Source organism: Opisthorchis viverrini (genome assembly GCF_000715545.1).
Source record: "Opisthorchis viverrini unplaced genomic scaffold opera_v5_6, whole genome shotgun sequence".
NCBI lineage: Eukaryota > Metazoa > Platyhelminthes > Trematoda > Opisthorchiida > Opisthorchiidae > Opisthorchis > Opisthorchis viverrini.
In genome coordinates, this window is record NW_008751662.1 from 2,659,884 (window position 1) to 2,673,602 (window position 13,719).

Consider the following 13,719-nt stretch of genomic DNA (forward strand, 5'->3'; position numbering starts at 1 on the left):
ACGGGGGGGGGGGGGCACGCTGCACCATCAGCTGGGGGCCTTCATTTGGAGCCATAATCAGATCCCCAGTAGAATAGGGGATCTAATGAGTCGGGCTATATTGGCCCATTTTATTTTTGAGCATCTTGAGCATGCTGTTCACGGCCAGATGCCCGAGAACTTTTGACCGTCCCAAGACGCACGTTGAGCAGCAGTATCCGATGGCCTCCAATACATTAGTGAAAGTCCCAGCGTTCCTTACAGGAACTAAGAGGCCGACAGACTTTGAGAAGAGTGATGTCGAATTATTCATTGGAATCTAAGCGTTCAGCCACAGGATTTTCGTGTGCACTGATGAGGATTACGAGCAAATTTCACGTGACCCTGTTGGGTTAGTAGTTTAGACGAGAGCTACAGAGAGTTCCGTGGTTCGATCGCTCCTTCTAGGTTCGGGCAACTGGATAATACTTGAGCCGTTGTGCTACATGACGTATACATCAAGGTGCTATCACAGCTGGGTGGTTCGATTTAATTCGGTCATCCCGTTGGTCGTCGTTCACATTTGCAAATTTGCATATGGTGTCACTTGCGGTCTATCATGCTACTGAGTGAGCTCTTGTGTCCATTGGTGAATCATAGGCTTTGGATTTCACCAGACGCCTTTAGTCAAGGTGTTCTGAGAGCCAGGAAGGCTCAGCCACAGGGTATTTCACCCTTTTCAGGTTCTCCAGATGGGCGGAGAGAGATTGAACACGTCAGGAACCTGGGACCACCAATCAATAGCCACACTCTGATGCGTCGAAATTAGGGCCCTCAGTTGTTCGTCAGTTGGCATGAGTGTCCGCTGGGTTTCAAACCCCATGTTTTTTTTTTGAATTCATCAGACCTTTCCTGGAGATAGCTGGCTATTCTGATTGAACAATCTGACTTCACGACCAGTCAGGTTGTCTGATTAAGTCAACAGCACTCGATCGATACGTAGTCTATTGTAATCATAGGCGTAAGTAAGTAGACGCGCGATCATCAGTATTCCGTTGTCAAGATAACTAGTGTGAATCTCAATCAATACCGATACAGTCAAGTAAAAAAGTGTTGACAACGCCAGAAAGTGGATGTGAGTTCCTTCATTTTACCCCACTGTAGTAACTGATCAGAAATCCAGGTACAGGCAGTTGGTTGGCGCCTAGGGCAACGATGCTACCCTGGACCCAAGTTACTATGTTAAGCGGCGACAGTTGTGAATTACCGTTGTGCACCCCGAGGTGGACCATGGTGTTTTCACCCCCCGGAGTTCCGGGGGGTTGACCTTAAACAATCGTACGCACTCTGAGCCTTTAGGATTGTGGGTGAAACGTACGAGCGGTTTCGGAAGTGGTGAAATTGGCATAAATATAGGGGTCAAGTTGAATGGAGCGACGAAGATTGCAGCTGATTTGCTTGCTTTTGGCATGCTTGGCCGTGGAAAACATTGTCAAACACCGGTTTATCGATCGAGTTTATTGGTGGTCGAAGCATGGCTATCCTATCGCAGTTAGCGCTGTGATTGCGTGCGTTTATTCTGATTGATTAGACAACCCCACGTCATCAGACCATACGAAAGCAACCATCGTCTTGGTGACGGCAAGGTACTTGCTAGAACATGAGTCGCGTATGATTTCTTCTTTCACATTTTTACATGACTAAAAGCGGGGTGTTCATTTTTTTTGTATTTTCAAGGTTATAATAATTATACGAATCTAGTTAGTGACAGTATACAGAACCGCACTCATGCGCGGCAGCTACTTGAGAATAACCGGTTGTTTACGATTGGTTCACTTGTGTTGTTCACGGGAAGAGAAAATTTCCCACCGGAACGTTTTCCAGCATGAAACTGCAACTGAATTTGTGATTATTGATCTTTCCATTGCGTGGCAACCAAGCGACCTTTCGTTGTCGTACAAACGGCCATACAGACAGCATTTCTGACAGGAATGCTATCGATTACCACGAAACCGGGCAGTCCTGTTTCCGAAACAGACCTATGCAGACCTATTTTTCATCCTTTCTCGCATGCTGCTGCACACCTGCATTCATGAGTTCCCTTTCTTGAATGTGTGCTTGCACTCTTGTTCGATGCACATTGTGTTGGTGTCGTATGTGGCGCCAGTTTATGATTAAAATTTCTTTTAAGCGAAATCTACCAATGGAATCCTAGCTAGTCGCTACACAGGATTTCACAATTTGAAAGCTTTAACTTCATTGAACTGTTTTACTTCGATCCGTTTGGATACCGCACAGTCGAACAATCACTAACTCTTCCGCAAATTCTATACACTTGAATCAAACCGGTCAACGGTTGTGCCCTTTTTGGTGTATAGCTGTCACGCCCCCCCAAGGGCTGAGCTGCTGTCGGTCTACTCAGTTTTAGACAGGAACAGTCGGAAATCAGCTTAGGGCAGCGAAAGTTTTTGTCAGGAGAACATGCCTTAATCTTCCGGCTGTCTCACCGAATAGTACAGCCAGTGGCTGTATAAGGTTCTCCGTAAAAGACTATCTGCTCATAAGCAATGACCTTCCGCTTCCCACTATTCTTCCTTATAAATAGAGGGTAACTCCAGGCTGTAAAGCCTCTCGATCATAATGTAGGTGCCTTTCAGCAAAACAACAACAACCGCAGTTTATTCCACCGTTAGTTTTTCCATGTATTCTAACTATTCTGTCATGTTTACCCCTAGCTTCAGGGTACCTACTACTTTTTTGCTTTCTATATGCATATGTTTTCGGGGTGGATAGGAAACCAGCCCTTAGCCATTGTCCACCAGCTACACGCCCGTAAACTCGTATTAAGCGGCGAGTCACTCCATCCGTAGTACGCCAGGGTCGTGACCTGTTTTGGGACGATAAGACCGGATGGAACACCAAGGCAGCTAATTTTTACCCTCACTCCCTATACGAAATCCGCGCATGTAATCATAGCGGCCACCAATTTAGTTGCATAGAGCTGGAGTAGTGGGAATCTCGGTAGCCTATGATAGGGATAGTGTGAGGGTCTACATGGAGGGGATGTCATGGCCACAACCGTTCGTGGAAGCCGTACGTTTGCAAGCCTTATTACATGCGGCGAGTAAAATTTCAAATACACACACTGAAAGGACAGGGTCACCATGCTTTCTACTTGACACTGGAAATGCTTACAATGATAACACTGTTTATCTTCCTTCTATGCCTGCACAGACGTTGCCCAGCGCTTTACCACCAATCGAGGACCCGAAATGTGTTTGGATTTGCACACAAGCGAAGCTGCCCTTCAAGAAGGAAACCGATTACTTTCCTTCGATTCTTCAACTACTCCCATGAAGCGTATTCGACATACATGATCTGCTGCACACACACACACATCTCCAATCTCCCGGTTTTCGTTTCGAATTTGTTGAGAACAACAAACCACATGTCACGCGCCCGATGTACCTACATTGTCGTCACTCTATGCATGTTTTTTCGGGGATAAACATCCGTTAACACACTGATTCAACTGTGTGAAACAAGAGCTCCTATCTTATTATGATCTGATCCATCTAGGTATCTGTGAGTATGTGTTCTTTAGATTCCCTGCCTCTACCGTTTTACAATCTATTTGCTATTTGACTTCAACAGATGCTTCTATCAAACAGATGTGATGTAACAAGAGTTGTTTGTACCCACCCCAGTCCAACTCCATCCATTCGAATCTGATTGATTCGATGAATTTTTATCGTCGACACCCGTTGAACCTCAGTCCGAAGCCGACCGACCGCACTGTGCTACCGTGATCCGTGCACTATTTCTGTTCATTTTTGTGTCATTCAATTGAACAAGCACATTTTCCTGTCTCTCTGAACCTCTTTGTGCATTTACACCCTCTGTTGTCCCCACCCTCTATGTTTATCATGCAGACATCACACCGCTCTTTCCTTGTGGCTACTCCTTGCTTTCGTACTACATTATCACATGTGCTCCCTTCACTCTTATTATGTCTTTTTGATATCTGCGTGACCCGGTTAAACGGCGCATGCGCGCACACACACACACGAAGCGGCGGTTGAAGAAGGCTGCTAATGATGCTGCTCAGAATCACCGGTCCATTCGATCTCAGGATTTCTCCATTCGCCTATACACACACGCACACGTCCGTTCTATTGCAACTATCGCTGTGTCCGTCTCTAGTTTGTGACCACGAAGCACCGCCGTCGCTTTTCGTGTTCCGAGTACCACTACTGTGTGTTGCATTCGTTCATGTGTGTGTGTGTCGACCGCCAATTTATAGTTGATCGGTACCTAATCGACCCCCTCCCTTCTAGAGCCCCATGATTCATCTGCACGATTACCAGCAACGACCTGTATGCCAATTACACCTCCGCGACCCGAGACAGATGCAACACACACACACACTTTCTTTTAGTTCGTATTTGCACCTGCTGAGAAAATTTCGTTTGTTTTTGATTCACTTATTTTTATGCTTTTTCCGTACTGTTGTCAGTCACCATTATTATTCGTAGTGCTGTTCCCTACCCCGTCCCGTTTTCCTTGACGCATTACTGCGCATTTGTGCAATGCGCCCGTCGCTTTCACCCATTCACTTGGCTGTTCGTTTTCCTCACGGATCACGTGTCCATGACAGCTTGATATCATGGCAAATTGTGTGATTGGATGGATCGGTGGTCTGTACCTGTCTGTCGCTCGTTTGTTTGTTTGTCTCTATCTCTCACACTCCTCGTCTATTTCTCTTTAACTTCACGCACTTAAATATGTATTTTCTGATGTCCTATTTTTGCGAACCTGGTATTTATGTCATCCTAGCTATTTGTGATCATTCGTCATCAAGCGCCGTATCTCATTTTTGCCCAACGCCTTTTCACTTGCCTTATTTCTCTCCCTCTGTCTCAATATTTTACAGGTCCTGAACACGCGCCTGTTTGTTTGTGAGCATACGTGTGCGTGTATGTGTGTTCACCCATGTCAAATGCAATTGTTTCGACATCCGTTCGCGTTTTACTCTTGCCGTGAAATTCTGGTCAGTTCTGGGAATCCAAGACCACACTTTCCAGCTTCCCAATCATGTTGGTTGCGACAAAATCAGTAAGACCGGTCGCTGTGCCAAATAACGGTGCGGTTTTACAATAATTGATCACTTTCTGCGAACTGCACGTAAACAGGAAGCCTGACGATTCCGTTCGATCAAATTGGAATATGCGTTAGGATAGAGCAGTCAAAAGGCCATCGTATTCCATCTATTCTTACTGACTCGGATCTAATAGGTTAAGTTTGACTTATAACGTCTAAAAAAATATTCAGCTCAAACATCCTTTCGGTGTCTAATTGCCATGCCACCAGAGGAAAGCACGAGGGCTGGGATACTACCAGGTTGCCCAAGTCTAGACAGGGAAAGTCGAGAGGTAGAAGTCGGGCTCGAACAACGGACCTTCCGGTCAGCAAATTCGCACTTTAACCACTGGGCCATCTCGCCCCTCTTCTGGCATCTGAAAGACATTGATGGCTGGTACTGACGCTAGCATAGTGTAGGTGGATTTATCCCTTTGAGCAAGTTCTGCTTAACCAAAGGACACTGTTGACCGTGCAGGTTTGACTATTGCAGTTGAATCAACTGAAGGGAAAGCACGCAGTAGGCAGGATGGAGATTCCGTCCTGTAACTAAAGCCGATATGTGCTGAGAAGCACTGTGCAGCTCTTTCATCCTCATTGGGAATCATCCGCAGTGTGCGTGTTACGAAACTCTAGAGATTCTCGATCTCGTTTCCTCATAGACCCGGCCCGACACTTCCTTGGGTTTCGTGAATTGTGCATTGCTGATGATTCCCTATAAGAATGAAACAACTTTTTTGGCTTCCCAGCATAAATTGACCTCACTTGCAGGACGAAATCTCGGTTAAGAAATGATCAGATCTCACGCTGCCAACAGCGTGATTAACCAAAGGGATAACGGACAAAAATGCCTAGTATCCGTCATCATCAACTTTTCTGAGAAGTGACCAGTTAGTGTTCGGATGTATGCTGTGACTACTCACCACACGTTTACACAAGTATGACTATCGTTGGGAGAACCTCGTGTTTAGTATTCGTTTACTGGATTGAACCTCACCCTACCTGAGAATACGGAATTCCATTTCGAAAAATCGTCTCTGGCATGTATGTGTTCACGACACCTATACATGAATTGAAGTCTGCGATGTTATTTCAGTCATGATTGGTGTGTTGAGAGGACAAAGGAACGAGCATGGCTGCCATTACTTTGTGACCGGTTACGTTGGCCTGTCGAATACGCACGTCAGCAAACAACAAACGCATCCTAGGTAAAATTTTTATCGTGTTTGTTTAATAAGCTTGCTGATAAAGTGAAATCAAATTCTTATGTGTTTTACACACTTGTGTTCATTAATTATAGCAGTTTTCACAAGTCAGATGGTTGTTTACCTCCTTCGCGCACAGTATCCGGTTTTTAGACCCGATGCATTCACAACTGCTAGGATTAGATGCATCAACACCATTCCGCTTTTGAATAGGTTAGTGTGGCCTTTGATCGGTTATGGGGGGTGCGGTAAATTATACCGAACCGAATGCATCCAATTTCAAGGTGGCGAGTTTGATATCTGCTTAGTTAGCCAGCTTCGATACTAGCGATACATTTTCTGTGACCTGAAAGTAGCAGAATCTTTTCAAAAGTTAGCTTTTATCAGTTGCAACGCGCACAAAGATCAACCACAAGACCGGTTGGCAGATTCGTTGAAACTGCATCAACTGTAAATCTTGGGACAAGAACCATTTTATACTGGTCCCTACAAACCTGTGCTGATTTTTTGGATTGGACTCTGGACTAATGAAGCTTTTCATTCACCTGAGTTTTTCGCTAGTCAGTATGCTACCGGTGTTTTCCTGAACGGTGTCGATTGTGTTGTGATTAAGCATTTCCTGAGCAACATGCTTGAATCATAGTTGGATGTCTTGGTCTGTCTGTTGTTTTGGTACATTTGACGTATGGGGTCGAAAGCGTGACAAGTTTGGTTGGCTGTTGAGACCCAAAAGGTAGTGTTGTTTAGCAGGTGAACATAAGCGCCCCTGCAGTGGATACCACCCGACGGTGACATCAGATTACTTTGATTGGCTTACGTCGGACTTCCGTCACACACCTGCTTCGTTCATATAAAGACCACTGGAAATCAGATTACTTGATTGGCTTACGTCGGACTTCCGTCACACACCTGCTTCGTTCATATAAAGACCACTGGAATAGTTCATCATTATGGAAAAAATTCCCAGATATGTTTTAGACCCAAACCTAGAGGACACCTAAACTGTTAGTTTTACCGTTATCCATTAATCAGCCTCGATCGTCGAGGTGCACAAACGGAGGCACTGCCTAAGCTCCCATCCCTGGTGACCACCACGAGTTCAATCCTATTGGTTGAACTCATTCAGTTCGTGGACTATTGCAGTTGAATCAACTGAAGGGAAAGCACGCAGTAGGCAGGATGGAGATTCCGTCCTGTAACTAAAGCCGATATGTGCTGAGAAGCACTGTGCAGCTCTTTCATTCTCATTGGGAATCATCCGCAGTGTGCGTGTTACGAAACTCTAGAGATTCTCGATCTCGTTTCCTCATAGACCCGGCCCGACACTTCCTTGGGTTTCGTGAATTGTGCATTGCTGATGATTCCCTATAAGAATGAAACAACTTTTTTGGCTTCCCAGCATAAATTGACCTCACTTGCAGGACGAAATCTCGGTTAAGAAATGATCAGATCTCACGCTGCCAACAGCGTGATTAACCAAAGGGATAACGGACAAAAATGCCTAGTATCCGTCATCATCAACTTTTCTGAGAAGTGACCAGTTAGTGTTCGGATGTATGCTGTGACTACTCACCACACGTTTACACAAGTATGACTATCGTTGGGAGAACCTCGTGTTTAGTATTCGTTTACTGGATTGAACCTCACCCTACCTGAGAATACGGAATTCCATTTCGAAAAATCGTCTCTGGCATGTATGTGTTCACGACACCTATACATGAATTGAAGTCTGCGATGTTATTTCAGTCATGATTGGTGTGTTGAGAGGACAAAGGAACGAGCATGGCTGCCATTACTTTGTGACCGGTTACATTGGCCTGTCGAATACGCACGTCAGCAAACAACAAACGCATCCTAGGTAAAATTTTTATCGTGTTTGTTTAATAAGCTTGCTGATAAAGTGAAATCAAATTCTTATGTGTTTTACACACTTGTGTTCATTAATTATAGCAGTTTTCACAAGTCAGATGGTTGGTTACCTCCTTCGCGCACGGTATCCGGTTTTTAGACCCGATGCATTCACAACTGCTAGGATTAGATGCATCAACACCATTCCGCTTTTGAATAGGTTAGTGTGGCCTTTGATCGGTTATGGGGGGTGCGGTAAATTATACCGAACCGAATGCATCCAATTTCAAGGTGGCGAGTTTGATATCTGCTTAGTTAGCCAGCTTCGATACTAGCGATACATTTTCTGTGACCTGAAAGTAGCAGAATCTTTTCAAAAGTTAGCTTTTATCAGTTGCAACGCGCACAAAGATCAACCACAAGACCGGTTGGCAGATTCGTGGCATCAACTGTAAATCTTGGGACAAGAACCATTTTATACTGGTCCCTACAAACCTGTGCTGATTTTTTGGACTCTGGGACCGACTAATGAAGCTTTTCATTCACCTGAGTTTTTCGCTAGTCAGTATGCTACCGGTGTTTTCCTGAACGGTGTCGATTGTGATCTCAGTAAGCATTTCCTGAGCAACATGCTTGAATCATAGTTGGATGTCTTGGTCTGTCTGTTGTTTTGGTACATTTGACGTATGGGGTCGAAAGCGTGACAAGTTTGGTTGGCTGTTGAGACCCAAAAGGTAGTGTTGTTTAGCAGGTGAACATAAGCGCCCCTGCAGTGGATACCACCCGACGGTGACATCAGATCACTTTGATTGGCTTACGTGATGGCTGTGTGTGACCTAAGGAACCTCTAGGGTATCCATCTCCAGCCACGAGGACGACTATAGTTCTGGATTCGGACTTCCGTCACACACCTGCTTCGTTCATATAAAGACCACTGGAATAGTTCATCATTATGGAACAAATTCCCAGATATGTTTTAGACCCAAACCTAGAGGACACCTAAACTGTTAGTTTTACCGTTATCCATTAATCAGCCTCGATCGTCGAGGTGCACAAACGGAGGCACTGCCTAAGCTCCCATCCCTGGTGACCACCACGAGTTCAATCCTATTGGTTGAACTCATTCAGTTCGTGACCGAATGGTCAAGTGTTCAGACTACTAGGTTGCAAGTTCGAAATTCCCTGGGGTTTCATGAGACGCGCAATGCTGATGATTTCCAGTAAGGATAAAGCAGTGCTCGGTTTCCTTGCGTAGACTGGCTTTACTTCTCAACTGCACATCCTTTCAGTCGCGCGACCTTATGCTCCATTCGAACTGGCGCAAAAGCTACAGCAAACAACGAGGTAGAACTTTTTCAGTCGATCTTTGGACTATTTGAGTGATTCCCACTCGACGCGTGATGGAGTGTGCGTCGGAAGCAATATACAATGTGCTTTAGGTTTTTTAAGTGCGTTACTATTACACATCAACTGTGTGCCTTTTTCACGATCATGCGTACCGGTTTTTTCATAAGATGTTCATGGAGATGTGCAGTGTGTTGAATTTCACCCACGAGGCTGGACACTTCTTCGGAACACCCCGACTTTACTGTGGGACACCTAAATTTTTCTCGAAACATTCTGGCATAAAAAGGTGTAGTGTGTTCTGAAAGAGTGCTCACCCTCTGGACCGGTCAAAATCGAGCCACTCTTTGAAGCTTGCCGTTTTAGGAGAGATCGCAAAAATCTGACCAAAACGATGGAAAATTTATTCCATGCGGTTCTGCTAAGCACTTTCTCTCTGGGTTGTTTCGATGCATACTCACTGGGTTTGAGTCGAAAATGAGCGTAAAAGTGCGTATCTTATGGAAAGCCTTCGAAGAATGGACTGCGATTATCCTCTTCACTTCAAACTTACCCTAGTCTGATACTGTAAAGTTTACGTGCATCAAACAGACATAGAATAACTGTTTGAGCTTATCTGTAGCCATCACTACTCGGACGGGCGCTTAGCTGCCATGCCAGCCAAAAGAAGTACGAGGGCTGAGGTACTGCCAGGTTGCCCAAGCCTAGATAGAATAAGTCGAGAGGCAGATGTCGGGCTCGAACCACAGACCTTCCTGTTAGTACATTCGCGCTCTAACCACTGAGCGAGGGACCTGAGATGCATAGAATCAATAGTGCTGATGATTGTACGTCACTCAAGAAGATAATTGCCGCAACCAGTCGTATGCTCATTGTCTCGCTGTTCGCGCATGCAACCCGTGTTCTTATTCACCAAAAGTTGATGCGTGTGTATTGAATGCTTTCTCATTAAAACTAACGGACTGCATTCCTTTGGGAAGCAATTCTTTCAGGTGCATCTTACCTCTTTTATCGAGAATAGTCATGTGAAAATACAGTTTCACTGGTTTTGGTGGTACTCTTTTTATGCAGCACTTTACATGGTTTTCTAACCGTACGATCCAGCTAATCCGGTATCGAATCATTATGGTCAGAGAAAGTGGTGAACTGCTGGCTTTCAGTCAACGAAGATCCACAGGAAGTCACAGAAAACTTTAGTGACAGTCTGAGAATTTGGACCAAGACATAAGTTGTCACTTTCTGGTGTCAAAACGGCGTGATTTATAGCTGAAAGACACTATATTTCTGTTGTTTATCGACGGTCCTGTCACAACCAAAGGTAAGCGTGCACGATCACACAGTTAGGTTATTTCCCCTGTCACCTGTACACCATTTTGAGGAGTAGACAGTCATCTTTATTTCACTTTTATCCTTTTTATTCTATTCAAAAGAAGACGACTGGTTTTCAGCTTCCTAGGATGTCTGTCCTTAGCGGCGTGGCCTGTACTGTTTCCAACGTCGCTGTTATTCAACAAGTTCTGCCCAAACTGTACAGCGGAGCTCTTCATGATGGTATTCTCACTTTGTCTGTAAATTGCGTCCAAAGGTGTTTTACCGTCCAGGTCAGCTCAAGTTTGCTGTTATCGCCGGCGCATATTTGACAAAAAAACAGCTTCCAACGGACCGATGTGCCCAGTGAAAGTCGAAAATTCGGGGGATTCCGCTTTCACTTATTTCTTGAGGCTTCTTTCAACTATCTACAAAATTAATTCAGCAGTTCACCATAGAGGAGGAGGGTTACCATTAGACAAGAGACCTAGCACCCACAAGGTTCTTACTCCTGGTGGAACACACTATTTTTGGGGCGTTTGAAAAATTCAACATCCCATGACAGCGGTATTTCGAATATCGTCGTACCAACTGGCACATTCAGTTGGATAGCATCATTAAAGAGGGATTAATCTGAGCTTTAATCGAGTCTTCCGTTAAAGCCAAACTCTTATGTCAATGCGTGTATTCCAGGTCTCTAACCTTGATTGTTTTTTTTGGGTGTGATTCCCGGTCAAACCAACGACTCACTGATTCATACAATCGTCTGACTGCTGCTGACCGGTCGGAGAGTTTCGTCCGATTGGTCCTCGATCCTCCCAATAGGCCTGATCATTACCAAAGCATGGGCTTGGAGTTTTACCGGATGTTCCAGGTGAAGTTATAGTTCGCATCGTGAAAAGCTTAGTAGCGCGATTACTTTTGCCTTTATCGGGATTTCGTGTGGATGTGGAGGGGCCAGACACGTGACACTTTGACTGACAGGTTCAAGTCCCTCCTTCCCAGTTCGTCAGATTAGCTGGACTTCTTACTCACCAGCTCACGTTTCACAGAAGCTACGTAAATGGATCAATGGTAGCTGAATACTGCATCCGTCGATCTGGTTCGGTTTCAGAATTTCAAACGTAAGCACAGAACTTACTTTATGGATTTATTCATATACGCATATAATGTGGACCGTTGACAATAGTTTTGCTTTGTTTCACAGAAGTCGAGCATGTTAGGATCGATCGTTTGTAGCGTCCAGGAGTGTGACTTCTGTGTATTTAGTATGCTCTTTAGTTTGCCACTAAAGTAGATCCTCAGCAACACGCTCATGGCCGATCTGTACTGTCCGTCTAAGTGTCGCAGCAACTCCCGCTGATCTGACCAAGTGTTCGGACTAGTTCGCGGTGCACTGGCGACCTGACCGTCTTAATCATATCATTTGGCGTGATCGTTATGCGGAATAACGGTTTTCAAGTGATCTTGTCTAAATAGCAACCATGGAATTCATACGTACCCATGAAGTTTGTTCACGCCAAACAAAGGTTAATCTTTCGACAGAACTGATAAACGGTTGTCTAACATGGTACGGGTTGAACGACCACACAAAATTGTCAAGTCATTGGTTGTTTTGGGGATATACACACATAATGTAACAAACTGCCGACTATTAGCTTTCGGTCACCTTCACAAATAACCAAAATTTTGCACCGGAATTCAAGCTTATGTCCGCGTAGTTTTGTGCTTCTTACCATATTGTGACCTTCAGTTCGGCAGTTACGATAATCTGCACATCTTTATTGCACTACGTTGGATTGGTGTTGGCCACCAATTGCACGTGACACGTCTGGGTACGGCCATCAGTTTGCGTAGGCGCGACTGTTCCTCGCGTTCGTTCGTTTGGTTGCTGTCCGTGTCCATTATTTATCTTTTCGGTAACCTTTTGTGGAAACCATACCCCATACACGGATATTATTGTTGATGGATGCAGTTGTAAACAGATTAGCTCACCACTAAATCCCGCCAAATGTTTATACGCACAGTGAAACCTGTCTCGCCGATGATAAATCTCGTTCCCGCAATTCATGATAGGCTACTGTTTGCCTTAATACCGGATCCATTTTTGATTCTATCTATCCTTGTGACTCTGCAATGTCCTGAAAGGGATATGAGCAGACTTAGCGAGAGACTGTGAACGTCCAACTAACAACTGGTCTCCGTGTTCCGAAAAAAAACTGGAGTTGTCGAACCAGACAATCACATGTGTGTCACGCACGCTCGATCCACGAAACCAACAAACCGAAAAGCATTGGAACCTAAATGAAACCGTCGACTGGTGGCTAGGTATCGACTATAGTGACCAAGTAGATCGATCACATAAGCTATTGTTAATATGCGACTGGTATGCTAGGAATACACTTTGTACGGAGAAGTTCGAATTTCGTGTGACTGCATATGGTTGTTGCTCCTAAACCCTCCACTATATTTTCTGGCAACTTCCAGTGGGCTGCGTACTCGGTTTTTTTTGTACTACGGTTTGCAACATTCGACTAAAAGATAACACATCAACTACATTTGTTCTTGGAGGTCACTCAGAATTTTTACCATCAGCTGTACATGCAAGCAGAGTTGTTCCGGTTGAATCAGGCTTTGATCATAGACTTCAGGAAAGAGCATAATTGCTGCGCACTTGTACCCGGATTCACTCTTTCGTTTCCGGATATGTGCACCAGTCACGACAAAGGCTCGCCCTAGATAGTTATGAGATGTGCATGGCTGATGACTACCAAGTAGGATGAAATAACTGTGCAGTCAACACGTGACCACGTGAGATATTCAGAATGCTGACTGGGCACTCGTAACCAAACGGTTAGGTATTCCAACTGTTAGCTGGGAGGTTGCGAGACCCTAACTACTTTGAGGTGAATAAGAT

At 44.8% G+C, this 13,719-nt stretch overlaps 2 protein-coding genes across 2 annotated transcripts in view; one reads left to right on the top strand and one right to left on the bottom strand.

Moving 5' to 3' along the window:
* T265_00640 (hypothetical protein) overlaps positions 1 to 3,680 on the bottom strand; it is a gene marked incomplete at both ends in the record, with an annotated part of 7,774 nt that extends 4,094 nt beyond the window's left edge. Inside the window, 2 exons of the mRNA XM_009164468.1 lie at positions 1,226 to 1,430; positions 3,661 to 3,680. Coding sequence (XP_009162732.1) covers positions 1,226 to 1,430; positions 3,661 to 3,680 — 225 coding nt within the window. The remainder of the gene's footprint in view (positions 1 to 1,225; positions 1,431 to 3,660) is intronic.
* Positions 1 to 4,971, top strand: part of T265_00639 (hypothetical protein) — a gene marked incomplete at both ends in the record, with an annotated part of 17,035 nt that extends 12,064 nt beyond the window's left edge. The window contains one exon of the mRNA XM_009164467.1: positions 3,193 to 4,971. Within this exon, the coding sequence (XP_009162731.1) occupies positions 3,193 to 3,335 (143 nt within the window). The remainder of the gene's footprint in view (positions 1 to 3,192) is intronic.
* Between the last annotated feature and the right edge of the window lie 8,748 nt (positions 4,972 to 13,719).